The sequence below is a fragment of the Dromaius novaehollandiae genome, chromosome 14 (assembly GCF_036370855.1).
Source record: "Dromaius novaehollandiae isolate bDroNov1 chromosome 14, bDroNov1.hap1, whole genome shotgun sequence".
NCBI classification, from domain to species: Eukaryota; Metazoa; Chordata; class Aves; order Casuariiformes; family Dromaiidae; genus Dromaius; species Dromaius novaehollandiae.
Window position 1 is genome coordinate 1,648,560 of NC_088111.1, and position 27,833 is coordinate 1,676,392.

Below are 27,833 nucleotides of genomic sequence, written 5' to 3' on the forward strand. Positions count from 1 at the left end.
GGGCGGGCGGAGGAGGCTGCTCTGTGCCGGGCCGGCATCGCGGTGCCCGACGGAGGGGGAGGACGCTCTGCCGGTCACCGGGGTTCCTCTGATCCCAGATCAGCAGGGTGCAAATAGGACCGTGGTTAAACCCAGCTCTGTCCAACACGGCGCTTCGAGCCTCCGTACCAGCGCTGCGCGCGGCTGGGGAGGTCCCTGCGTGGAGCCCGGCCTCTCGGCAGGGCCGGGGCAATAAAAACGGGCAACTTCCCATCAGAGCCTCGCGCCGCAGACCTCCAGCGAGCTGCAGCTCTCCCGACCCGGCAGAGGAACGATGTCTTTTTGACTGAGCAGGGGGCAGAGGCTGGAAGCGGTTTTGTGATGCTGAGGAGCAGCTTCGCTCCCACTTATTCTCCTCCTGTCTCTGGAAATGAAAGTCTCCGCTCTCGTGCGGAAAGCACCACGCCGCCGGCGAGGCCCCCGGGGAGGGGCACGCTCCCCCGGGCGAGGGATGGGTGCAAATGCCCCAGCCACAACCGCGCGGAGAGGAGCCCGCACGGGAAACGAGCCCGTTTCCCAAAACAAACCACTCTGCAGTGTTCCCGTGCAGCTACCCCGCAGCGTTCGCTGCTCACCGGCCCCGCGGAGCATCCCCCGCGCCGGCTCCCCTTGCAGCTCGAGCCTCACCCAGCAGCGTCCAAAGGCAGCAGACGAGACGCGAGGGCAGCACCCCGTTCATTAAACCTGGCAGCACTAATTTACTTGGAGCAAGTTTTCCAGGCTAGGCTGTAATTACACACAGCATAAATTTGCTGCCGAAGTGACTCTGTCACCTCTTTTATCTGCTCGGAAAGAGCCAGCGTTATCCGCGCGTCCCGCGGTGCCTGGCGAGCAGAGCCGCGTACCTGGATGTTGTCGAACGAAGCCTTGTTGGTGACGTCGTAGAGCAGCAGCAAGGCTGTGGAGGGAGGGGAGGCTCGTTAGCGCCGGCGAGCGCGAGGTGCGAGCGGGGCAGCGGCACGGCCGGGCAGCACTGATGCCTCGCGCGGGCTTTGTGCACCCACCGAGCCACCAGCGCTCCCGCTTACGGGCTACACTCGAGGACAGGAGGTTAAAGCATCGTTAAAATCCCTGCTGTAAAATACAAATAAATTTGCTTTAAATCCATTGCAAGCAACTCCTTAGCTAGGTGGTATTTGCACCTCCGCATCCAGAAACCCCTCAGCACTTTGCAGCTGCTTCCTATAGGGAATTCCCTGGTTATTGCGGATTTACAAGACCTGGGGCTGCAGCTCGGGACGGTCACGGCCTCCCCTCCGCGGAGAGGCAGCGCTGGGGCTGGGGACAGGGCACGCGCCCGCGAGCGCCCGTGACGCCGCAGCGGGGGGACGGCGCAGGGAGCATCGCGGCGCTCGCTCGGCACCGCCGACGGCCGTGCTTACCGTGGGCGTCGCGGTAGTAAGCGTGGGTGACGCTGCGGAAACGCTCCTGCCCAGCCGTGTCCCAGATCTGGAAGGCAGAAGCGGAGGAGAGAGGTGAGACACAACCAAACCAGCCCCCGGAAAATGGATATAAAACGAAGTAGCACGTGGGATCCCTGGGAAGCACCTTCAGCGTTTCGCTTTTAACAGCGATGCGGGGTCGGAGCTGTTTGCAGGCGCTGCGTTTACAGCCGGGGAGGGCACTCACAGGGACAACGGCAGCAAAAGCGACAAGCGCACTCAGCACTTCAGAGGCGCCTCCCGGCTCTCCAGCACGCCCGACCGCGGAGACGCCGGCGCGCGACGGAGCGCTTGCGAGGCATCCTTAATGGGAAAATCCATCCTCCAGATGGATGCGTGGGGACCCGCTAATTTAATTCATCAGCTTTTAATGCAGCGATATGTTTCCAGAGTGACACGCTCCTATCGGGGGAAGAGCGGCGCTAATGTCATTACCGAGCTCCTGGCAAGAGCACCGACCGACCGGGCCGACGCGGAGGGTCGGCTCGGAAAACCACCTCCTTCCTCGGAAAGGGGCTGGTGCATCCCTCGCCCCCGGGGCAGAGACAGCCCCGGCTCCTCAACGAGGCTCGCGCCGAGCAGACGGAGCAGCCAAACGACCGAAAGGCACCTCCTGCTCCCGGGAGGGCCCAGGCACCGGCAGGGCTCGGGGCGGGAGACGCGATGGCGGCTTTGCAAGCGACGCTAAGGACCGGCACGACCTGCTGCCGGGCTGCTTGCTGAGCCCCGCCGAGGGTCTTGCTGAGCCCCGCCGAGGGTCTTGCTGAGCCCCGCCAGCCCCGGGGGGGTGGGAGCCACAGCAAGCCACGGGAAACCCACCTGCAGCTTCACCTTCACCCCGTCCACCGTCAGGACCTTGTTCTGGAAGAGAGAAGAGAAACAGCGATGAGGGCAGAGCGCGGCGCCCGGCTGCGTTTGGCCGACTTGCAGGATCCCCTCCACATCCCCGTGATCCCCTCTGTGGGATCAGCCAGTGAAGCAGCGGGATCCCCTCTGCATCCCCATGGCCATTGGGAACAGCAGAATCCTCTCCACATCCCCGCGGCTGGCGGGACCCTTCCGCATCCCCCCTGGCACCTTGTTCCTGTGTCTGGCCCCCTCCTTGGCTGGGCTTTTACCCAAGGCTCCAAAAATGCCCCCACAAGCAAAGCCACGTGCTCGGCAGCGTCTCCCGGGGAGCTTCCGTTCCCGGCACCCCACAGGGGAACCTCACGGGGCCCTTCCTCCTCCTCCTCCTCCTCCTCCTGCACACATACGAAGCAGGCAGGTAGGAAAACCGCCGGCACCTTTCCATCCCGCATCATCACAAAAGGACTTAAAGACCATGCGACATGGACAAACCACCCCAGGGCCAAGGTTTGTGCGCGGCTCGGGCTAGAAGACCGCGGGCAATGAACTAACGAGCACCAGCGTCCCATCTTAACGGCCTTCCAGAGAGGCAGCGAGCTGCACCGTCTTCAGGGAGCAACTTAAAAATAGCTCCTCTTCCCGCCGCTTTCACCAGCGTTTCTCCCAGCACGCACCGGTTTTGCTCTCCCAACCTTTTCCCATTTTCGATCATCCATCGGCTCCTGGCACGGCTCCCTGCCCGGCAGCTCCGGGGGGCACCCCGGCATCCCGGCAGCACCCTCGCCCGTCCCTGCAGCACCCTCCCGGGCAGACAGCATCGCGGCAGGCGGGCTGCGGTGCTACTGCTGATTTTCAAGGTGCTGCGTTGCTATTTCCATGCCGGAGCAGCCGGAGCAGCGATCCTGAACACGGGCCGGCCCGGCTAGCGATTCCCAGCGCGGCCTCGGATGCGGTGACAGGGGAGCTGCGGAGCCAGAGGAGAAGGAGCCTCTTCAACGGGGCATCGCCGGGACGGGCGCGGGGCTGCAGTGCCGAACGCGGATCCAGCGGGGAGCCGTGCAGCGCTCCCTCTCCCCGCTTTAAGCACCTTAAGTGCAATCGCACGCAGGCAGCTAAAGCCCTAACGCGCTGCTCAGCTGCGGCACCCAAAGCCTCTCCGCCGCCCGCGCAGACCCTGGCGGGTATTCACCCGTTTTACATAAGTACCAAGGACGTCTTTTATCTATTTAAAAGCGTACGAAGCCCTCCCAGAGGGGCAGGTGAACCACCCTGGAAAGGCGCCTTTCCAAAGCGAATTTGCTCCCCGTGCCGCCCCGGGGATGGGGACGGGGACGGATCCCGGCTGCTTTTTGCAACGGCCGACCGCCTGGCGAGCTGCGCGCAGCTAATCGAAACACGGCCCAAAGATTAACCGCTCCCAGCGGAAGGAGCAAAGAAATTAATTTCCTTGCTGGACCCAGGGAGCTCAGCGCAGCCGTAATTAGGAGGCAATTAAAGCACCTGCCCGGCACGCGGAGCCGCAGCAGCCCCGCGGGGCTCGAGGGGCCGCCCGGGCAGGGAACACTGTGCCCGGCCCCGCGCCGCGGCTCGCTCCCGCATGCAGCCTCTCCTCAGCATCCCTGTAAGCACATATATATATAAAGTGCATATAAATATATACATATATATATATATATGTATATATAAAAGCTCACCTGGCGCAGGGACACGTCCGAGCAGCGAGGACGTGCGGAAGCAGCGCGCTAAATTTATGCAGCCTGCTAAAGCAGGCACGGGGGAGCGCGAGCGCGGTTTATAAATACCCTCGCAGGTGGCAGGCTGGATGAGGGAGCGGGGTGATTCACCGCCCCGGCAGCCGTAAAAATAGGAGCGGAGGCCTGCGGCTCCAGAGGCGGCGGGTCCGCACCGGTGGCATGTCCCGCTCCCGGATGGCCCAGCACCGAGCCCTTCTCCCGGCAGCAGCTCTCCCCGGGCTCCCGGGACCTGCAGGAGCTGCAACGGCTTCTCCGTGCCAAAGCCCAGGCAGATGTTTGCATCTGCAAACGGCTCTTGATGAAAATCTCAAACGCCCCAACCCTGCTGCCGCGGAGGCAGGGCTGGACCAACGGCCAGGAGCGGTTACCGCATCCATCGCCTAAGGGCACGGTTACTCACCCTGCCCTGCAATTTTTTTCAAAAGACCATATTCTAGCCAAATACTAAGAAAGAAACGTGTTATTTAAATGCACATGTGCACACATGTGCACACACACAGCAAGTGCAGCGCCTCTGTGAAAGCTGCAAACCGAGAGGAGCTGAGGGTCAGTGGAGAGCACGGACAGTCCCAGCGCTTTGCAGCCTCGGGATGCCGATGGGAACGCCGTGCCCCAGCCCGGCCCCGCGAGCGCCCCGCTTCCCTTTGCCGAGGATTTCTCCCTGCATGCTGCAACCATGCAACGCGGCCCGGGCAGGAGGCTGCAGCACGCCGGGGCTGCGGGGACGACGAGGGCACGACGAGGGCGCAGCCCCGGCTGCCGAAACCGCGCCGGAACGGATCAGAGCCGGGCGAACAGGCCGCTGCCACCCGCCCGGGCACCGCGCCGCTCGCTCCCCCGGCAGAGGCTGGGGATGAACCAAAGGAGCTGGAGAGGCAGCGCGCGAGGGGTTTGCAGAACACTGAGACGGTCCTGGAATACGCTGTGATCCACGGAAAAGCCCCCGGAGCCAGAGGGAGCGCGGGAGCCGCAGGCGGGAGCCCGGGAACGGCCCCATCGGCTGCACCCGCAGCGCGGGAACCAGGTGCTCCCGGCGCAGAGGAGCACTGCAGCGAGGCCGCCCGCTCCCCGGGGGGGAAGGGGCCGGGGTTTGCTGCTTTCCAGCCCCGGGAGCGAGCGGGACCCGCGCCGCTGCCGGTGAGAGCGACAGGCCTTGCACCCAACCCAGCCGTCTGGTCACTCCAGCTGTCTCTGCTGATTAAACACAGAACAGATTCAAGGACAAAGTTGCATTAAGCCCCTCCAGCCTTACTGCTCTCCACAAAAATTCATTAAAGGCAGCAGGAGAGACCTGAATTATGGATAGAGCAAGGCAGGCTTTTGGAGCACCGCCAGAGCATTGCCGTTCCCACGGGCCGCTGCTGCTCCCGCAAAGCCGGGGACCACCACGGGCACGGCCCCGAGCATCCCTGCCCGCCCCGAGCATCCCTGCCACACGCATTTGCTGGCAGGCTCTAAAGAGCCGGTAAAACATCGAAATACCGAGAGAGGACGTTGTCAAGGGGCTGGAGCCCAAACCCTCAGACTGATCCGGCCGAAACATCCCCCATAGCGGAGGCACGGGCGTTTTGAGCGTGGGGTTTGGCCGAGGAGTCGGAGCAGCGAAGGGAGGTGCAGAAACGGCTGGGCTGCAGCGCAAACGCCCCGCACGCTGCCGCGGCCCAGCCGGAGCCTCGCCGTTGCCAACGCGATCGCCGCGGGGTTGTGATTTGCCTCAGCCCCAGCTGCAAACAAGCAGCCAGGGACAGCCAGTTCCTGCTAAATATTTCATAACCGAAACCTCATTGCTTGATGGAAAAAACCTCCGTATTGGCAGTCGCAGGTGATTTCTTAGAGAGACGGGCAGCTCGCAGCCGTCGGCAGCGCGGAGAGGTGGAGCAGAGCATCGCCCGAGGGAGACCCCGAGACGCTCCACGGGAAGCGTTTAAGGAGAGCTCATTGCTTAGCAAGCCGAACGCAAGCTTTCCGCAAAACCACCCTTGTTTTAGCATCGATTTGCTGCATTTAAACCCTTCTTTCGAGTTCTCCCTCATTAGGGTCGGACCCCGGTGCCGGAGCAGCTCCATGCCGCCAGCGAGGCACCGCGGGAGCCCGGCCGCAGGGGAGCCGCGACGGTACCGAGGGCGCCGGGGAAGAGCCGTCCCGGACGCGTCTCCCAGCCGGTTTGCACGCGCCGGGCGCAGGCAAGAGCAGTTAAACGCTCCGTGGAGCGCCGCGTTAAACCCGCGCCTCCGCCACACCGGGACGGCGTCCATCCGGGCGAGAGCGGCAGGCGCGCGGGGAGAGCGAGCAGCCGCCGCCTCCGCTCCGCATCCGTCTGCCCGGTGCTTCGGCGGTGGGAATCAGCCTTGGGAATGGGGTTTTCCGCAGAAAACCAGCCGTTCGGCGCGGGGTCGGGGATACGGCGCGACCGCCGGTGCCTTTGGGGGGGCTCGGTACGGGCGGCCGCCGGTGGACACCCCGCCCCGCGGTGCACAGGCACGTGTCCCCGCGTCCCCGGTGGCGGCTGACTGCTGGAGAAGCCCAATTAACAGCAGCAGGATTCACGCTAATTACCACTGACCTACATTTAAGAGGGGGAGGGAAAATGAAACCTAATTAAGGTGGGAGAAGGGGAGGAGGTGCGGGAGGAGAGCAGCCCAACGGGACCCGGGCACCATCTGCGAGCGCTCGCCCACCAACGGGTCCCGCGTGGCTGCATCTTCCCCAAAACGCAAAGTCAGGGTGATGCTGCTCACCTGCTTCACGGCCATTAACACAAAAGCAACGCAAGCGAGCACAGGCCGGTGGTAAAACCTGGGTGAAAAAAGGAAAAGCGTGGGAAAAGGTGGCGAAACACCAGGCAGAAGGGGCTTCCTCCTCCTCCTCTTCCTCCTCCTCCTCTTCCTCGCGGCTCCCCGGCGGGGAGCAGCCGCCTCCGAACGCCGTCCCTGCCGCGGGGAAACGTGCAGCACGCACAGGTTGCCTACGCCTCGCCCCAGGAACAAGGCAAATAGCTTTTTCCCAGCCTCCTCATTTTTAAGGACCTGCAGCTCGACTCCACGCTCGCTGCTGCTAAACGACACAGCTGCCTTTTTTAATTAACTCATAAGCACCCGAAGACAAAACGAAGCCCTGCTTCGGCGTACCGCAGCACGAAACGCGCTGTGCCTGCGCCGCGATTCCCGGGGCGACGAGGCAGCGTTGCACCGCTCGCGACCTGCTCTTAACCGCCCCGGGGTTAATGCAACAGGGGCAATACTGGCAGCCCGCGACTGGCGGCACGAGCTGTCCACGCTCTCGGCCCCACCGCCGCACGCTGCAGCTTTAGGAGAGCAGTTTTTGCATGTCGCTTTTACTGGGGCTTAGCAAGTGTTATTAAATCTTTTTTTTTTAAGTAGGAGTTACAACAGAAAGCCCAGCACGCCTTCGCTGGAGGAGTACGACGCTTCCTAAGTTAAATAATCCTTCGGATGTGAGATAAATAAAGTCGGAGCCTTGCCGACACGGAGAAAGCTAAATTCCCCAGCGCAGATGGTCCCCGGCGGAGGGCGGCGCTTCCCCCCGCGGCTCCCGCGACGGACCGGCTGCTTGCTGCCGCTCCAGCCACCGGCCCTGCCGCCCGGCTGCTTTCCAGCGCCGTTTGCAGAGATTTAATCTGTTATCGGCTTTTCCCCGGCTGATTCGACTCGCTCCGCAGACCCCGCGTTGCGAGGGAGCCGACCCGGCGCGGCGATGACGGACGGGGCTGGTGGCCGGCCACCACGCCGGGCTGACGGCTGCACGCGTTAGCTCATTAATTAAAGCCTTAAAAATTAAATCAGATACATGCATTAACCTGGTGCATGATTAAATTGACAAATCAAAAGCTGTTTGCTGAAACCATTCAAGGCTTCGACGCGGGAACCAAATCCGAGCCGGCTCCCGGCGCATCTGCAGGAGGCCGGGGAAAAGGCGCCGGGGCTGCGCGGCAGGGGCGACCCGCGGGCGAAGGAGCCGAGAGCAGCATGCGAGCTCCTGCGGGAGGGGAAAAATATATATTGCATTAGAGAATATCCACCCAAACCGAGGGAAGGTGGCCGGGGCACGCGCCGAGCATCCCGCCGCAGTGCTGCACTGCGGGCAGCTGCGAGGACACGTGCACCCAGCGGGACCCGCACACGGTCGTGATGGGGCCGCGACAGGCGGGCAAATAAAACACCAGCTCCAAAAGCGGCGATGAAAACGGATGAAGGATCGATATGGAAATCTGCCCAAAACAGCAGGATGCCGCACGCGATTTACTCATTAAACTGCTGGCGCTTTCCCACGCGCGCGCCCCTGCCAGCGAGCCGAGCGGGGGGCTTGGTGCCTCCCGCGACCGACGCAGGCGGACCGGACCTGGGCTCGGAAAGCAGCCGCCCCGCTTTGCTCCCGCGGGACAAAAAGCTGCCTAGAAACCTGGTCCCTCAAAACTAAAGCAGCCAAATTGGGTGATTTTTGATGCCAAGGGAAAATAAAAAAATCAAATTCCTGCTCACTCCCAGCCTGGGTGATGTGTTCTGCCAGCTCCGAGCGTGGTTTTACACCGGAGCAATAAGCAGGAAAGTTTAGATGTTTCGGGGCAATTCAACGCGGCCCCGGCAGCACCGCGGCCGCCCCTCGCCCGACGTCCCGGCTCGCTCTTCCCGCGCCGCGATCACCGCTGCAGCACCTCGCGGAGCGCGTGAGCATCCCTGCACCGCCGCGGCCGTGCAAGGGACGAAGCCGTGCAAGGTGCTCCTGCCCGGCCCCCAAGCCACCCCCATCACTCATTTGCTATCAATCCTATAAAAGCCAGAAATAAATTGCGCTGCCTGCCACCCCGTCGGACGCACGCCGTCCCCTGCCAGGCTGCAGAGCTGCTCTACGCCAAACCGGCTGCCGGGTCCCCAGCGGCCAACGCTCCCTTTTTAGCGGCGATGGCATTAAACAAGGTGCAAATTCCACCAATTTGGCTCTTTTGCTCAGAGCTGCCGCGGGCACCGCTGTCGGCAGGGGTGCAGCGGCGCGGGACAGCACTGTCGGCTGCCGCGGAGCCGGGGGCCGCTCCAGTTCGCCAGCCCTGCGGTTTTGCAGAGCCCGTGCAGAAGCACAGCAGCACAGCGCAGGGATTTTGCAGCCGGCTGCACGGGGGGAAACCGAGCACGGGACGGGAGCGACTTGCAGTAAAAGGGGCCGTTCGGGATGGTGCATTTTTCAACGAAGTCGGGCCCTGCTTGGCAGCGGGGCCTGGCAGCAGCTGGAGCGCACCGCGTGCCGCCTCCTCCCGCCAAGCCCCGGGCTGCCTTACTCACCCGCTCCTCCTTTTTTCTACTTTATAATAGGATGGATATTTTTAAAAATATCCGCACTCACTTCTAAACCAGGCAACAAAGGGCACAGAGAGAGCTCACGCGGATCCGTGCCAACACGGAGACTAAGCGCCTCGGTGCTCAACGCATCTATTTTCCTTTGCTCCATCAAGGACACGCTGCACAGCAAAGCAGAGCCGGGATCTTCCCGGAGCATTTACTGCGATAGCACCTCTCCCGTGCCGCGTACAGAGCGCCTGTCCGCGCTGCAAGGAAGACAAATAACTCATCAATTAATGTTACACGGAGACTTGTTTACTCTGCTCCTGGGGGGAAATAAAACCTTGCATCAATTTTGATGCTCAAGCAGCCCGTCCCTGTCAGGGTGCTCTGCTTTATTTAACGCTCCCGTTACGCCGATCCCGGGGCTGCAGAGCAGCAGTGGCCGGTGCCGCAGCAGCGCTCGTGTGCCCGCGGCATCGCCTCCCCGCCGCCTCGGGGGCTCGCACCCGCGTCTCCGGCACTGTGCTGTTCTGCCTTGGCGAAACCAGGCTGGATTTACCCCAAAATCCTGTCCAAGCGAGGGGGCAACCCCGCCTGCGCCCCGGCGGGCTCGAGGCAGCGGAGGGCTCCCGCGGCCCCGCGGCACGCAGGCGGCAGCCCCTTCGCGAGCAGGATTCGGCCCAACGCGGTTGCGCCTGGGATCAGGGTCCCGGGAGTCGCATCTCAAGCGTCGCAGCAGCTTCCAGCACACGAACCGCCCTGGTTCAGGAGGAGGTTAGCCGAGTTTGGCCCACCCCAGCCTGAAGAATATCCTAAATGGGCTTCTGAGCCACCAAGCCAGCTTTCTGCCAAGAGCCTCACCCGACCTCAGTGAAATCTCCGCCAGAAAAACATCACTGCCCTTACCTCGGTGGATTCGCTTTGCCGGGCTGAAGATGCCCCGGAAAAGGCGCTCGGGCCCCGGCGGCCGAGACCTGCCGGCCCCGCACGGTGCTGCAACGAGCTGCGTCTGCTACGACCAGCCCGGTCCGTACGGCAGGGCCGGCACCCGAACCGAGGGAAACTTTCCCGGAGTTTCAGAGCTCGCTTCGCAATCCAATTAGCAAACAAACCAGGTGTGAATATCCCACAGCAAGCATCCTCGCAGCATCTGGCAGTAACAGCGTACCTTCGTACGAGACGACTTTGCAAGCAGCCTTGTTAAATAGCACTTTTCATCCCTAAAAAAAATTCCCCAACGATCTCACAAATGAATCTGCAGCTTTTTATCGCATGCACAAACGCACACGTCTTCCCCTCCAGCGGAAACGCCAGACAGCTCTAGCAAGTCAGGTTTTCTGCTTAGCGGGAGCACGAGTCCAGCTGAATCCATGAAGGACAGAATTTGGGGAAATAAAAGCGGCTAAATGGTTATAACCAGGTTTTTTGAAATCTGTGCAAGTCCATTAAACACTGGGAATGACAGGCAACGCATCTTGGCGCTGCGCCGAACCCCTGGCCTGTTTCCACCGCGTCTGGAAACAGATTTGTGCCGCAGACCCGGTAAAAACCTGCTCCTGCACCTCTCCGACGTCCAGATGGGGGGTTTTTGGGAGGTTTCACTCTCAATAACGAGCGCTCGGCTTCGCCACGTGCTGGTGAATCCGCCCAAACCCTGCCCGGCAGCCGCGGAGCCGGCGCAGGGATGCGGGGGGTCCTGGGAAGCGCCTCCGCCTCCGCTTTACCGCTGCAAGAGGCGGCAGGTCACAGCCCCTCGCTGCCCACACAAAGCATCGGCAACGCGAGCTCTCACGAGCGCTGGCGTGGAGCACAGCGCGCTGCTGAGCGTCGACCTGCATTTTAGCTAAAACCCGGGGTTTCATCTTAGAGAAGATCACGGTTTTTCTTCTGCCTGGCAATAGCCCCAGCGCAGCCCTGCCGCTGAGCCCGGCACGTGCCGGCGACCTGAGCCGCGCGCTCGCCCTGCGCTGGCTGCAGCGTGGATGTGCAAATCTGCAAATACCTGCAAACAAAAAGACGCCCAAAGCAACCTCAGAGCCACTCTGCGAGCACAGCTCATTGCTGAAAAAGAAAACCTGGTGCCCCAAGTACGGATGTTCCCTAGGAAAAGTCAGATGCAAAGTTCTGGAAAACAGCAATTAAGTCCTAACGGCAGGGCCGCTGCTGAGCTGCACGTGTCTCGCTGCTGCCCCGGCACGCGCCCGCCCGCGCGCAACGTGCCCCCGCGCCCGCAGGATCGCGGCTCTGCGCTCCCCGGACGCGCTGTCGCAGCAGCCCCGAGGCCGTCCATCACCGTCCCCGGAAAGCGGCAGCCGTGCCGTCAGCCGCAGCGAGGCACCGCCAAGGCTTTGCTGCTCGCGGAGGTAGAAGATCCCAGCGCGGAGGCTCCGAGCCCCGACGAGCCACGGAAGGGTCTCGAAGCGTGTGCAATGCAGCAGGAAAACATCCGATTCCTTCCACGTTGCTTGAGCCAGCTGCCCCTGAAGGATGCTGAGGCAGGGCCTGGGGAGGAAACAGCGTCATTACACCCAGTTTAACAAAACCCACCAGCTCGCCCTGCCAGCCCGGGCAGCACGGCAGGGAAATGACGCCTGCAGAGGCGAAATGGCAAAAAAGGGGGGGACGGGGGCACCGAGGCGTCCGGATGGGCAGAGCCACCAGCGGAGCAGAGGAAAGGCAGGGTTGCTGCTTTTTGTGCCCGGGGCTCACCGGAGCAGCGCGCCTGAGCCTGCAGAGCGAAGCGGCCACCTGCACCGCTCTCCACCGCGCTCAGAGGCAGCTGGAAGCCCTTTTGCAAATAAAGCTGAACCAAAGCCCACAGGTATCGCCTTGGCTTGCTGTCCCCCTTGCAAAACCCAAACGGCAGCCAATGACCGGGGAGCCGGGGTCCTCCAGAGGGACCTGCACCTCGGAGCCAGGGACCTCACCACGTCCCCGCTCTGCCGGGCACCGCGAGCCAGCGACGCCCTCGGGAGCATCCCGGCCTCGCGCCCGCATCCATCAGGAGGGGAAGATGTGCATGCCATGCACTAACGCCCGCTCGGGAACAAAGCTATTTTCGGTGCTGCCAAGCGCTTCTCCCGTTGAGTCGCGCACGTTTACACGCGCAGCACGTCAACGCGGGTGGGGAGTCCTGCCGGAGCGAAGCCCCGCGGCAGACGGCACCCGAGAGCCGGGGCGCAGGGAGCATCGCAGCCCAGCGACACTGGCCACCCGCGTCCCCCGGCACTGCGCGGAGCCGCGTGGGCTGCCGGCCCTGCTGCCAAAACCCAGCTCTGCTAAAACAGATGCCGCGAGGAGCAGCGATCCCCCGGCACCGTCCGCGGCGAACGGGGCTGCACGGCAAGCGCTGATGCCGTGGAAGGGTGCGAGGACGGGTTTGCAGACCGTGGGACGGCAGAGCCGGCCGCTGGGGCAGCAGGGAAACGCCGCTTCCTCCGGCAGCAACCCACGCTCAGCGCCCGGCGAGCTCCCGGCACGCTCGGCACCGCAGGGGAAAACCGAGCCGGAGCAAAGCAACGCGGTCCCCAGCCCGGCCCCGAGCATCGCCCGGGCGAGTCCCCTGCCTCTCCTTCGCCCGCACGCGCCCCGAGCGGGGAATTACACAACGTGGATATATTTAAACCCAAGGCGGCTTGGCGGAGCTTTGCTAATAACAACTTTAATGCCATAAAATGGTGCACGTTATACAAGCTCTGCACTTAGAGGAACCATTAGAGAGCCGCCAGCGAGGGGGGAGCGGAGCGGGGTGGTTTCCATAGAGACGCCGGCGTAAGCAACGCTCGCAGAGCAGAAGCCTCCGGTCCCCAAACGTGTCACCGGGGCACAGGAGCATCGCGGCAGACGGCCCCGAGCGCGGCGGCAGGCGCCCACCGCACCCAGGCTGGCGAGGGCCGGGCTCGCCGCCGGCGCGCGGCTCCCCTGCACCCAGCCAGGGCTCGCTTGGATGCAAAAACACCGCCAGAAACGTTTTCCCTCCATTTAACCCCTTTGATTAAATTAGAAAAAACACCGAGGTCTCTCACAGGTTCACAACGGGGTTGGTCTCGTGCTCTCGGACACGCTGCGGGTCGAGGGCTGCTGGGGAAGGACCTCGTTTTGCTGCTGAACTGAACACAAATGGGATGTTTGGAGTGATTCTCCCCTCCGCCCAGCCCCACCATCTCCTTCACCATCAGCAGCCCCCAGGCCGCACCCCAGCCCCAGCCGGGGGGTCCCCAGGAGGAGCCCCGCGAGGTGCCCCGGGCCGCGGATGCTCCAGCCTCCCCTCCAAGGGGCTCGAGGGCATCTGCAAAAAAGCAGAGGAGAAAGGAGCCCTTCCCCAGCCGTGCCGCCCGGCCTCGCCGCTCTCCAGGACGCGCTCCGCCTCTGATAACCCCCTTCCCCGGGGTTACGTTCAGCCTCGCAGCCCCAGTTTTAACCGGTGCCATGCAGAGAGGCTGCCGCGTCTGGGATAACTAAGCCACGTTCCCGCGGGCGGGTGCCTGGCTCCCCCCCCACCCCCCGGCCGGGGACACCCGCAGAGCGGGGCACCCGCAGCCGCCCCCAAAGCCGCAGCAGCACCAGCTCCCGGCAGATCCCAGCTGCAACCAGTGAGAGAGATTTTTTCCCAGACATGCGAAAACATGAAATATTTGCTGTTGCTTTTGAGAGGCTTCGCAATCCCTCAAGGTAATGATCTGGTGCTTAGCTGGGATTAAAAATACTTTATGCCCCTGTCAGGCTAACAGAGCCGCGTGAGCGATGCCGGTCCTCCGGGCATCACTCGCAGCAGCATCCCCGCTTGGCCCCCCTGCCCGGCGCGGGACGCTTCGCCTCCGGCCACAGCCCGCACCCGCAAAGCCGCCGGGGCGGCCGCTCCGCTCGCCGGACCCCTCTCCCGCGGCGGCACGCTCCCGGCACGCTCCCGGCACCCGATCGCAGCGCCGGAGGTGCGAGGGCGCGCGTGCAGCGTCGGCACGGCGGGATGCTGCGAGTCCGCCCCGGCACGGCATCCCCCCACCTCCTCCCGCCGCCCCCCGGGACGGGGCTTACATAATATTTAGCCTCCTGACAGCGAAGCCGCTGCAGGTAAACAAGCACTTGATCGTTAAAATCCCGATTTCCATAGTAACCAGTTCCCCCCCCCAGCGCCAGCCAAGGACGAGTGGACAATTGCTCAGACGTGCAACGCGCCGGCAGAGCTCTCGGGCGGTAAACACAGCTCAGATGCACTTGGATGGGATTTTTTCTTGGTTTTTTTAAGGGATGAAGTCTTGCACGGGCCCTCGCTGCCCGGCGCTTCGGGGCACGGCGAACGCTTCGTCACAAATAAAAGATGAGAGCGGATTTAAGCCAAGCTAATGCCATTAAAGATTCAAACCGTTTAGACTGGCTCTAAAGCCCATCTGAATGTTTCATGGGCTGTAAAACGCTTCCTTGCAGCCCCGGCACCGTAAGCAGCCCCGGCTCAGCCCTGGGGGGGCCGGGAGGAGGCAGGTCACCGCCGTCCCGCCAGACACCCCCAAAGAGGCAAAGCCTGGAGCTTTTCTTGCATGGGAAGGGACAAGCAGACGTTGCAAAGAGGCCCCGTGGGGCAGCCCCAGGCGCCCCCCCCCCCCAGTGCAGCAACCAGGAGGTTAAGCGCAGCAGCTGCATCGTCCCGCTCCTCCTGCCCTGCTGAACTCCCACTCGCTGCAGAGCTCTCGGGGGGCTTCCTGCAAAAAACTTTGGCCGTAATTTGCTGATGGGGCTTTAAATATTGCTGCTCGCACAATTTTACGATACGCAAAGCAACGCTTCCCTTCCCGGCGAGGGGCAACCCAGCAGGGAGAGGCTGGCGCGGGGGCTGCAAAAACCCGGGTGCGAGACGGGTGACGGGAGGCCAGGAGGAGCGGCGCTCCCCGTCCCGGGAGCCGCTCGTGCACCGTCAGCCTTAATTAAAGCACAGGCGTCCCGGTGCCGCTTTGCGAGCGTCTCCCGCACCGCTGTGCAGCTCGCCTGGAGAAGCGGCTGAAGGATTTTGAAATTAAGCCATTGCGGTCGGATGCCGAAGGGCCTCGGGAGCAGGTCGGCTCGCGTTTTCCACGCGTGGAAAGGAGCAGGTTTGCTTTCGATGCTCTCCGCGAATTGCGGCACAAGGACAGCAGGAGACTGCCACCGCCTCCGCGTCCCTTCCCGGGGGGGCCGGGCACGGGGGGCCGGGCAGCAGCAGCCACGGGGGTGGAAACCCCTCCGGCGCGTCTCCGCCGCCCAGCCCGGCTTGCAGGATCACAGCACGCCAAGGAGGTGCAATACTTTTCCCAACGTAAGAGGCCACAGAACATGAATAAAACACCAGCAGACGTGAGCGAGAGGGTGCAGCCGGCCCCAGGCTCCGCTCCTGGCATCGCTGGCCAGCTGCGCCCCTGCGTGCAAACGGCAGGCGAGCAGGAGCCGGCGGAGCCGCGTCCCCTGCGTGGGACGCATGAATAAAATAAAGGTGGAACCCTCCCACTTCTTCCGGATCGATCCGTTGGAAATTTGCCCTGCTAAGGCCCGACACCAGCCGAGATAGGAACCAGCCCTCGGCTGCCGGGCAGCGTGACGGCGGTGCCGCTCCGGTGCCGCGGGGAGGATGCGCAAAGCCCGGCTGCGGGGTGAAGTCCGGACCGGCGCGCCGGCCGCGCGGGGCCCCGGCTGCTGCCCACCGTCCTGCAGCACCCTGCACCCGCGTCTCGCCGACGTCGGGGCTCAGACACCAAGCCCCGAGCTCGGTGCTGCTCCTGCAAAGGCGAGCGTGCCGACAGAGGATGCATGCACGTTCCCAGAAAATAGAGCTACAACAAATCTCTTAGGCAAAAAATCATATTATCTGCTGCCGATTCCAGCCCCAGAGAAGCGCAGGGGCTGAATGCAACCAGGAGTCCTTAAAGCTCGGGGTCACAAGCGGCAGCGTTTATTCACAGGGCGCAGCAGCCGCCCCAGCGCGGAGGGGACCGCGGCACGGCCGAGGCTGGGCGAGGAGCACGCCCGCCGCGAGGACGGGGGGGACACGCCGCGGCTGGCGGGCAGCCACAGGTCTTGCCCGGATTAGCAACGGGCAGAGATTTTCCATGCAAATTAGCTCAAACCGATGAGAGCCAGAGCCCGATCTTTAGGGGAAGCGCTCCCGGCCTGCTCACTCCCACCGGGGCTCTCCCGGCACCCGGAGGAGCCGGCACACACGCACGGCACGGACGAGGACATTTGCTGCACGATGGCGATGACAAAAAGGAGCAACACCGCCTTGCACCCGGGAAGAGACGGAGAGCAGCTCTGCTCTGAGCTCGCCCAGAAAAGCACCTCCCCACGGCTGCATCGACCGACGAAGCATCACTCCTGCTAGCGCAAAGGCGCTCGTTAGCACCTCTTCCCAAGCAGAGGTGTCTCGGCGTTAATTATTTTTTTTCTTCCCATGTTCTTTTCATTTCGGGTCCAATTAGTGCAAAAATCCTAACGCGCGACTGCAAACCCCGAGAGAAGGCGCGGAGCCCTGCAGCACGGGAGCCGCCGCGGCCGCCCAGCCTCCCGCGAGCCCCCAGCCCCGGGACGCGCCGGGGAGCCGGACCGAAGCCTCCGCCGGGGAGAGGCGAGTTCCCCGGCTTGGGGCATCGTCCCTCGAGGGAGCTGCTCGAAGGAGGCAGGAGCTGCGCATGCGGCACAGCTTCGTCTCTGGGCAGGTTTCCGCTGCGTTCCTGTAATTACTGCAAAACGCAGCTTCCTCGGCACCGCCGAGAAAAGCGGGATTCGCACCTCCGACTCGGAAATCTGCTCCTCTCCGAGGAAGCTTCTCCTTGCAACTCCTAAAGCGCTAAGCCGAGAAAAGCCAAGGCTGCAGCGGCTCTGCGCAGAGCATCCCGGGGGCTTCCCGGGCCCGCCGGGTCCACGCAAAGCGCTGCCTGCAAAAGCAAACCGGGAAAACCGCCTCCCGGGAGGCATCGCCCGCCCCGGGCGAGCCGGGACCTCCTGCGCAGACGCGCAAGCAAACCAAGATCGCGCCCGGGGCTGCCCGATTTTCGTACCGGCGTCTTCCTCCCCCGGATGAAGGCTGGGGAGCCCCGAGCCGCCCCCGCTCCGAGTCGAGGTGGGGAGGGGGCAAACTGGGAGAAAGCAGCACCAAACACTAACGGGGCTTCGCGCCGGTGCTAATAAGCATTTTGCGCCGCTCTCCAAGCCCCTCCGCTCGCATCCCGCGGCAGCACGGAGCCCCACGAGAGCCCTGGCGCTTCTCCAGAGCGGAGCGCCGATATTTCCCGAGGAGCTAAAAACGCTCCCGCAACACAAATCCATTCTAAAAGGGAAAAAGGCTGAAGGGCGACGTGCTGCCAAAGCGAGGCGTGAATAGGTACCGTTTTGATGCATTTTTTCCGTAACACAAACATCTCTATTTCCCTAGCATGGTGCCATTTCGTTTTCCAAATTTATCCAGAACAATATCCTTTTGTGCTTGAGACTATTGCAAACAAACAATAAAACGCGAGAGGTTCTCCGTGTCATAAAACGATAGGAGGAGGGGGAAAAAAAACCTGAGAGGCCATTAGGAATTGTAATGCCAGATAAATTTTAAATGGGTTTCTATTCATTTAGATTTGCTCAGGCCCACATAACCCATTAGCCGCAGCTTGGCATGTATTTAATGGTTTGATACCCTCAAAAATCAGCCGCTGACCCCCCATCTGCCCGCCGGGAGCCCGGAGGCATCTGGCCCCCGGCGCGGGAGCGCGCTGCAGGGCGACCCACGGGCTGCCACCAATAACCTGCTCTGCTTCGGTCAGGAAATCGATCCCGAACCCTGGGATTACAGGGAAAAGGAGCTGCGAGGCGACGGTTTCGTCATTAGCGATGCACAAATTAAAAGCAGGACGCGCTCTTGCAGCAGAAGCCTCGGTGCCGTCAGCTCGGCGTTTCATCTGCATCGCGACGCCGACGCCGAGAGGGGCCCAATTACGCGGCTCCTGCAAACAGGATTATCGTAACACAAGCGGAGACGGATCATCCAAAAACGATTTCCACGTACAAAGAAGATGATTAGCGCTTTATGAAGACGATAACGCCAAGTTTCAGGGCATGCATATGATCTCCCTCGTCGGGTGATCTGCCCATTTCAAATATACGTACTGCTGGCAGCTCTATTACAGGATGAATTAACCCTAATTGGATTGCGTCTCAGTGGCGGTAGCTTCGGCACGCTAATCGATAAGTCACGGGATTTTAAGGCTGCCCTTGGTGTCGATCATTGCAATCAGTAATAAAACACTCCTCATTTTAAGAGCAGCTGAAATACTGCGTAATTACCTTCGCACAAAATTACGGCTCCAGTTCAGTAACTGCACCGAGCCCTGTAACTCGGCCGGTTGTAACCCCTAGAACAGCTCTGTCCCCAAAATCTACGTGCAGGAAAAGAGCTTTTTTTCTGCAAAGCTTTGAGCATTCCCTCATCTTTTTTACCGGCCGCTGTACTATAAAGTCCCTGCTCATACACCAGCTGACGAGCAGCGGAGAGACGCTGATCCGAGAGGTCCTCCAAGAGGAAGAGCTGAGATGCAACTGAGAGGAGGCCTGGGGGGAACCAGAAAACCCCGAGTGCACAAAGGGACGCGCACGCTCCCTCCGGGAGGGACCGCGACGCCCTGCGCTCGCACCGGTACCACGAGGTCGTGCTTTCTGCTCCGGAGCAGAGGCGCAGCGATGCCCGACGCCTTCCCGCGCACCCGGGGCCAGGCTCGCGCACCGCCGACGCGCTGCTCCTTGCAGGCGAGGACCAAGCCGGCGCGGCCGCCTGCCTTTATTCCAACGTTTGCTTGCAGACGGACCCAGGCTGCAGCTTTTTAACCTCCCCTTTGGAGCAGAACAAGTGTGCTCCTCTGTTTCCAGGTTCCTTGTTAAATTTAATGCCTCGCGGTGCTTTCTCCCCGGCACGGCCACCCGAGCCGCGCGGCCCTTGACCGGAGCTGCTTCCCGCGGCTCCGGGCGAGCAGATGGCTCGGGAACGGCCGGCGAGGCGCAGCGAGTCCCTCATCCTCGGCCCGGCGCCGCCAGCCAGCCGTGCCCAAGGCTGTTGCTTTGGCAGCAAATGCGGCGAGGAGCTACCGGGGCCTCGGTCCCTTCCCTCCGCCCACGGCGCGGCCGCAGCACCCTGCGGAAAGGGGCTCGGCGGCAGCCCCCGGGGCAGGGCAGCACCTGCAGCGACTCCTCCCCTCCCGCCATCGGTTCAGCCCAGCTGCAGCCACCAACCACCACGGGGTGAACTCTGAAACATGCACTGCTTTTTCCCTTCTTGCCACGAAATGCAGAAAACCTTCAAAGACTCAGGCTCCAGAGGCGCTACAACAGCCCCTCCTCAGCTCTCACAGAAGTGAAACACCATTTTTATTACCTTACAGCCTCCTCTCTTTGCACTGCTGCCCCTCAAACACAAAACAGAACGACATAAGCATCGACGGGACGCTGCTCCCCCCAAGCCTGCTCCCGCAGCGGGGAGCGCGCGGCCCCGGGACCGCTCACCCACGAGCGCACGGCTGCTCTTCCCGTTCGGAGATCTCCCATCACAAGCAGGATCCCGGGAAAGGGAATGGGAGAGGAACGTGCTGCCGCCTGCCCTGCCTGCGGCTGGAGCTTGTGCTGCAAACCCAGAGCGCCCCGAGGCTTCGGACGGCTCAGAGGCGGCTCACTCCCGGGGATGGCGTCCCGTAGAGAAAAGCAGGGATAAAAAGCACCTGGGCACCCGGGGACAAGGCAGGACGGCGGCTCCCGGGACTGCTCCCAGCACCAGGCACGCGAGCTGCTCCCGTGGAAAAGGCTCGTGCAGGTGGGTCGCGCATCGCGCCGGGGCAGCGAGCCCCCGGCCGCAGACAACACGCAGCTGCTGCGGTTTGGGGTTTTTAGCAGCAGCTCTCGTCCCCAAACGCACAGCCTGCGCGGCCCTCCAAGGGCAGGACCCGCGGGCAGCGGCAGGGCAGCTCTACGAGGCAGGAAAAGCCGTCTCCATTTCCCAAGCACACAGGAGCCTCCCTGCTACATCGGCTTAGCTTGTTAGACCTTCTTCCCACATTTTGTGTTTTCATTTCACATCTCGGATGAGAAAAGGATTCTGCTCTTGCTGACAGCCGGGTTTTGCACCTCACCACAGTCTGGCGCCGCGCACCAGCCTCCCAACGCGGCAAAGTTTTGCTTGCAAGACGCTTCCCAGAGATTTTGTTTTGCATCCTTTTTTTTTGTGAGACGCTAAAAAGAATGAGAACTACTAGCGGGAATTTTTTAACCGGTCAGAGGTTCCCCCCAAACACTCGTTCTCCCACGAAGTTTCATCGGTCACAAAGCGAGGGATGCCGCGCCAGGCGGGGAGGACAGGCAGCAGGCAGACGGGCACCTGCAGTTACCCGGGAAATGGGCGAGTATTTGCAAACGAAGCCGCCGGCAGAGGCCTGGACTTTGTCCTCTGCAGAGACGACACCGAGCGGCACCCGGTGCATCGCCGTTCCCGGATGCCGCCGGCGCCTCCCGCATCCGCTGCGGAAAGGTTTTGCTGCTCCTCCGCGCCATCCCCGTCAGCAGCCTGCCGAGCCCCGGGGCCGCGGGACGCCGGGGCGGGAGCGAGCAGCCGGCTCCGCGCACTTACCCTGAAGTCGATCCCGACCGTGGAAATGAAGCTGCCCGCGAGGAAAGCGCCGTCCTTAAACCGCACCAGCAAGCAGGTCTTGCCGACCCCCGAGTCGCCCACCAGCATCACCTGCGAGGGGGGGGAGAGGGGGGTAAACATCATTTTTCCCTTAAGGAAACCCGCCGGAGCAATCGCCCGTCTCCACCCAGGAAGGCGGCCCCCAGGAGCGCGCAGAATGCCCCTCACAATAAATAAATTACCTCCCCGAGCCAGGTCCTGGGAGCCCCGGCGGGACCCCGCGCTCGGCATCCCGCGGCGCAGAAACGCCCGGCGACGTAACGCGCCCGCGCGAAGGGCCCCCGCGCCGCTTCGGCTCGCGCCGCTTCCCGCTCAGGCGGCACGACTGCATCTCCCGAGGCGGCCTGCCATTACCCCGCCGTAAGTCACCCGCCCGTGACCGCACTTAGATGGTTTTTAACTCGGGCGCTGCCCTGGGTCGGGCCGAATCCAGGCAGGATTCGTCCGAGGGGAAAAGCAAAACACCGCGATGCCGCCGGGGCAGCGACACAAATCTGCAGGATTTTAGGGGGTTTTGGGGAATGGGCTCCGAGGGAAGGCCAGGCTGGGAAATCTCATTTTTAGCGCAAAATAGCGCCGATGCCCACACAACGTCCCAGGCACCGGCCTCGAGCGACGCCGTGCTGGCGCTGAGCGGAGGCCTTCGGCGGAGCTCGCGAGCCGCAAGAGAAGGGTTAAAAGAGGAAAAAAGCGTAACGAGCATTGACCGAACATGCAGCAATTCATCCCCGTCGCGGCTCGAAGGCGGCGGGGCGGGAACCGGCGCGTTTCGCTCGCCGCCGCCCGGGGGGGACCGGGGGCATCGCCGCGGCCGCCGAGCCCGGGGGTCCCGTCGGGGGAGCGAGGCCCGGCTGCGGGCGGGGGCGGCCCCGTCTCGGACCCCGCGGCGGCGGCACCGGGCGGCAGGACGGGGCGGGGGGGGGAAGCGAGCGATGCGCGACGGCCCGGGCAGCGGGCGCGGGGGACGGGACGGGACGGGACGGGACGGGACGGGACGGGACGGGCCCCCCCGGACGCACCTTGAAGGCCAGGTCGTAGAACTCGCCGCTGCTGCTCAGCGAGGGCCGCCCGGGCGCCGCGGCGCCGTTGCGGGGCAGCTCGGGGGCGGGCGCGGGGCCCCGCGGGGCGGCGGCGGCGGCGCGGCCGGGCCCCTGCGCGGCGGCGGCGGCGGCGGCGGCGGCGGGGGGGGGCAGCACGGAGGAGGGCGCGGCGCCGCCGCCCTTGCTCCTCGCCGCCTTCTTCCGCGACATCCCGGGGCCGGGGCCGGGGCCGCGCCGGGCGCTGAGGGCGCGGGCTGTGCCGGGCCCCGCCGCCCCGCGCCGCCGCCGCCGCCTCCCGGCTCGGCCCCGCCCCGCCCCGCCCCGCCGCCAATGGGAGCGGCCCGGGGGCGTGGCCCGCTCTCGCCCCGCCCCCTCCGCAGCCCCCACCCCCGCCGCGCGCCTCGACGGGGCGCGGGGCAACGGCGCGCGCGCGGGGAGCGGGGCGGGGGCGGCTGCACGCGCGGGGGGGGGCGGCGCTTTTGCACGCGCAGGAGGGGGTGGGGCGCGTTTGCACACATGCAGCGGGGCACGGGGCATTTGCACACGCAGGAGGAGGAGGAGGCGCGCATTTGCACACACACATGGAGCAGGGAGCAGGGAGCAGGGCATTTGCACACCCAGGAGGAGGTGGTGTGCATTTGCACACACACGGAGAGTGGGGCACGGGGCGTTTGCACACACACGGGGAGCAGGGCATGGTGCATTCGCACACATGAAGCGGGGCACAGGGCGTTTGCACACGCGCATGGAGCAGGGCATGGGGCACTTGCACGTGCAGGAGCAAGTGGTGCACACTTGCACATGGGGAGCAGTGCACGGTGCATTTGCACACACAGGAGGAAGAGGCACACATTTGCACACATACTCGGGGTGGTGCACGGTGCATTTGTGCACACGCAGGGAGCCATGCATGGTGCAGTTGCATGCAGGGGTGCAGCACATGTTCGCATGCGTGTGCAGGGAGCAGCCCGGGGGCATTTCTGCACCTGCGAGGGAAGCAGCACCCAGCGCCGAGCCCGTGGGTCAGTGGGGGGCTGCAGCGAGGCGGCGCGGGCGAGGGCCCGGCGCAGCACCCCGAGGGGCAGCGGGGGGGGGGCTGCACAGGGCCGGCGGCAGCAGGGTTTATTCGAGGACGGGGACCTGCGCTGGCTCGGCGCCGTCTCGGCAGCTGGCTTCGGCGCGGCGCTCTGCGTCTGGCTGGCTGCAAATGAAACAGCACCTGAGGCACTCGCGATTTTCTCAGCTGAAATAAATGCATTTAGCTGTGTGACGTTTTTCCAGCGGCGCGGCCTCATCCTGCCCGGAGAAGGCAGCTCGGACAGAGCCAGCAGGCATTGCAATTGCAGGATCTGCAATTCCCGCAGCGTCTCCTCCTCCGTGCAGCCCAGCAGCTATTTCTGCGTGGGAACTGATTGTTTTCTGTTTGCAGCTGTGGAAGTTAAATTCCTGCATTTTGCTGGGAGCCTTTTTTTTTTTGACTCTTTTTCTTACATTGCCAAGCCGATGCCAGCCCCCTTCCCCTGCCCGTTCCGTGCCCGGCTCCCCGCGCCCCGGCCCCGCGCTGCCCCACGGCTCCTCGGCTCGGTGCTCAGGCACGTGCCCGGGAGGCTCCGGGAGCTCCGGCCATTGCTACATCTTTGTTTCTTGGCATTAAACCCCGTAACTCGTTTGCAAGGCGACGTCTGTTTAATGAGCAGCAACGGGCTGCTTTCACCGGAGAACGAGCAGCTCCGGTCCGACGGGCTTCGGCCGCGGAGCGCTGCCCCGGCGGCACACGGCAAGCACCCCGCTGCAGCAGGATCGGCTCCCACGTGCGCCGTGTTCGGCCGTCTCTGCCCACTGCGCTGCTGGATCTTTCCTTGTGTTTGCATTTCGTCTGCAGGCCCGGCCTTCCCTGCCCGGCCCTGCCGAGCCGCAGAGGCCCCGTGCGGCGGAGCAGCCCGGCCCCGCGGCCCCGGCCGGCTCCCGGCACCCTCGCGCACCGGGGCTGCGCCGAGCAGAGCGGGTCGCCCGGAGCAAGTCGCCCGGGGAAAGCGCTCGCCGTGCGCGTCAGCCCCTGCCGTAACCCCGGCGGCTCGATGCTGGGCCCTGCGTGGGAGCGGGGCAAGGGGGCGGCCACGGGAGGCCCTGCCAGCCCCCGCCTTTGCCCACCCTCCCTGTGCATCCCCTCCCTGTGCATCCCCTCCTGTGCATCGTGTCCCGGTGCATCATGTCCTGGTGCATCACTGCCCCGTGTATCACCTCTCGGTGCGTAACCTCCCTGTGCATCCCCTCCCCGTGCATCCCCTCCCCGTGCATCCCCTCCTGTGCATCCCCTCCTGTGCATCCCCTCCCCGTGCATCCCCTCCTGTGCATCCCCTCCTGTGCATCCCCTCCCTGTGCCGCGGTGCAGCCACACGGCCCTCGGCGAGGGAGCCGGCTCGCGTTGCAGCACGTTTTGGCTTCCCTGCTCCATGCACCGCGGCGGGCAGCGCAGGCCGGCCGGCTCCGCGCCGTGCGTTGCAGACCAGCCCCGCGCCACGGGGCTGCCGGGTTAACGCGCTGCACAAGTTGCTGCAAACGGCTCCCTGAGGGGTTTTGCAAACGGCAGAGCTCGCTGGATCCCCTCATCTCAGCACGGGCACCGTCGCGGCGCGCGCAGCCTGAGGCAAGCCCTGCGCGCTCCTCCGGCCCGTCGCCCCTTTGCAAACCACCAAGGCAGGCGAGGAAAGCGTCTGCTCTGCCGGCCCGGGCACGGCCGCGGTGCCGCCCCAACCCCCCTGCTCCCAACGAGCCCGGCCGCGGCCGCGGCCACAGCACTGATTTTGCTTGTGCCAGGAGGAAAAGCAGCCGCGGTTTCCGCCCGGGGAGGCACGAGCGCGGCAGGGCTCAGCCTCAGCCTGCTCCGCGCCCGGAGCTGCCAAACGCGGCCCGGGAAGAGACCAGGGGGCTCCGGGACGGCGCGGACGGGGCTGAATGGCGTTGACCTGCTCCCGGGCTGTTCGTGTGTAACTGCTTTCCCCACGCAAACCTCAGCGACACTGAATATTTCAGAAGCAACTTAAAGCATCTCAGCTCAAAACCGCCCGGAGGCAGGTTGCAGCGGGACGCGGACGCAGCCGGCGCCGGGGAGGGGCTGCAGCGCGGTGCCCCCGGAGCGGGGAGCGAGCAGCCCCGGCAGCAGCCCCCGAGCCTGCGCCGCGGAGCCGGGTGCCGCGGAAGCGAGCAGGTTTGTTTGCCCTGGGAGGGTGTTCGGTAAATAAAAGCGGGATTGCCACCAGCGAGGCAGGAAGCGCTGCCACGACCGGCTGGGCTGTTCTGCGTTCTCACTACACTGACTGGATTAAAATGATCAGTGCGAATAAATTCCCTGTCCGTGGAAATAATCCGGAAAAAGCCCAGCGTTGGTGCAGGGCCTGGGGCTGCCGAGGAGCCGCTGGCACAGGCTGCCACCAGCACGGGCTGCCGCGTCCCAGGTTCGGCCGCCCGGGGCATGGGGGGATCCAGCGAGGCAGCGCGGTCCAGTGCCTCCCATGCGGATGGAGCCCGGTTCCTCCTGGCTCCTCCTGTGCGGATGGAGCCCGGTTCCTCCTGCACGGATGCAGCCCAGTTCCTTCCATGAGGATGGAGCCCAGTTCCTCCTGCATAGATGCAGCCCAGTTCCTCCAGCACAGATAGATGCAACTTGGTTCCTCCTGCACGGATGGAGCCTGGTTCCTTCCATGAGGATGGAGCCCGGTTCCTCCTGCATGGATGCAACCCGGTTCCTCCAGCATGGATGGAGCCTGGTTCCTCCCATGTGGATGCAGCCCAGTTCCTCCTGCACAGATGCAGCCGGGCACCTGGGCACGGGGTGCCCGAGGCCCCGGCACGCTGCGGGCAGGCGGAGGCCGAGTGCCGGCCGGCCCATGCGCGTCCCTGGCTCTGTTATCCCCGACCAGCTCCGCTCGCACCTGGCTTTAGCGCACATTTGCTTGCGAGGCCTCTTAAGCCCTTTCCCGGTTTCGGGGAGGCGGGAGAGGCAGGCGCGAGGGAAGCGGTACTAGAGGGCGCCAAGCCGTCACGAACGGAGCCGCGGCGCCGGGCGGCAGCCGGACGAAGCCTTCGGCTGTGCAGAGCCCCCGCGCTTCGGCGGCACGTTGGACGGGCTCACGTCAACCCCGACCTAACCGAGCATCTGCTCCTGTTCGTGAGAGACGAGGAGCCCATCTCCATCCTCCCGGCAGGAGAAAGCGTTACACCGGGATGCAGAGCGGCCGGGGCTGCCCCGGGTTGCCGAGCCCGGCGCCTCTGCTGCCGCCGCTCCGGTGCACCCGGCCCGCGCCGCGGTGGGACGCAGGGAGCTGGCGCCCGCTCGGCCGGGGTTTAATCCTGCTGCGAGTAAACAGCGTTGAGAAACTGCCCGCTCGCTCGCCAGGAGGAGGAACCGGGAGAGTCCCGTCCCCGCGACAGCCATTCCCTGCCTCCGGAAAAGCAGCCGCCTCCCAGCCCGGAGCACATTTTCCTCTTCCATCATTTTCTGCAGTTTGCATTTTAAAATCTGTTCCGACTCAGCACCGAGGCCTTCCTCCGAGACCAAAAATAAGCCCTCGACGTGAGCAGATGGCCCCTCGCAGCGCTGCCGAGCCTTGCTGGCTCCCTCCCACCCGCTCCGTGCCCGGTCGTCTCCGGCCTGCCGCCCCCGGGCCGCTCGGCACCGCTGCACCGGGCCGCGCGCTGAGCCCCGTCGCAGCTTCACCCGATGGATGACACTGGCTGATCGTGATCCATACAGGGAATATTTTCTCCCTGCCATTATGTCAAGAAATATGGATCTCAGTGCAGAGGATCAGGGAAAAAAAAATGACAGCGGAGGGAGCGGAAATAAAGCCCTCGTAGTCACATGGGGAAGCAGTAATCACCGAGCTATTTTGGGCACAATACCTCATGCAAAAGACGATGTGTCTTTAAGCAGATTCCAAGTCCAAAAGGCACAAAATGTTTCCGGAAAGCAAATTCTCACACATACTCAGTGCCATGCCGCGGAGCGAAGCCGGATGCTTCTTCCCCGAGCTCGGTGCAGCATCGGCGCCAGCACAGACCCAGCTGGTGCAGGCGACGTCGCCCCGCCGGTTTCGGGGACGAGCCGCGTGCCAAAGCGGGGCAGGTGCCTGCGCACCCGGCACTCGGCCTCGGCAGGACGGTGCCGGGTGGCGCGTGGGAGGCAGAGCAGCAGCCGGCGAGCGGGGCCGTGGGCACAGCACCGGCATTGCAGCCCCCGGCCGCCCGGTCCCCCCCGATCCGCTCCGACTGCCCGCTGCGGGATGCCCGCACGTCCCGCTCCCACCACTCCGCGTGTGGCTCCTCTCGGAAACCGCGAGCAGGTTTCCCAGGCCCCGGAGCTGCCAGGGCCCCGCGGTGCCGGAGGGAACCCTCGACGCCGCACGCCGAGGCCGAGCTCGAGCAGTCTGCGGCACCAAGCTCAGGTGTTACAGAGAAATACTTTAAAATCTGTGAACGGCAGCAAGAATTAACGGGAGATGCAAGCTGCTCTCGCTCTTATTTAGCGAAAACCCACTGAAAGTTATGTCTGGGTCAAAACCTTTCCCCAGGAGCAAGTGCTTTCGGTTGGCACATCAGTCCTCAGAGCCTGCTGAGCTCAGCAGCTCCGGAGGGTGTGCAGGATTTGTCCCGAGGGCCCAAGTGCCAGGACCGAGGGAGCTCCTCTGGGTGTGAGCGAATCGCTCCTCTGCTGCATCCCTTCAAACGGCTTCGGTGGA

The 27,833-nt window shown here is 63.9% G+C and overlaps 1 protein-coding gene across 2 annotated transcripts in view; it reads right to left on the reverse strand.

The window, feature by feature from the left end:
• RAB26 (RAB26, member RAS oncogene family) overlaps window positions 1–22,370 on the reverse strand; it is a 30,301-nt gene extending 7,931 nt beyond the window's left edge. The window contains exons 1-5 of one of the 2 annotated variants that reach the window (XM_064520037.1): window positions 22,075–22,370; window positions 20,996–21,106; window positions 2,301–2,342; window positions 1,422–1,488; window positions 885–937 (exon numbers count right to left, since the gene is read on the reverse strand). In XM_064520037.1, the coding sequence (XP_064376107.1) occupies window positions 885–937; window positions 1,422–1,488; window positions 2,301–2,342; window positions 20,996–21,106; window positions 22,075–22,305 (504 nt within the window). In that variant the 5' untranslated portion in view covers window positions 22,306–22,370. The remainder of the gene's footprint in view (window positions 1–884; window positions 938–1,421; window positions 1,489–2,300; window positions 2,343–20,995; window positions 21,107–22,074) is intronic. The other variant, XM_064520036.1, reaches the window with a different exon arrangement.
• Window positions 22,371–27,833: the final 5,463 nt, after the last annotated feature.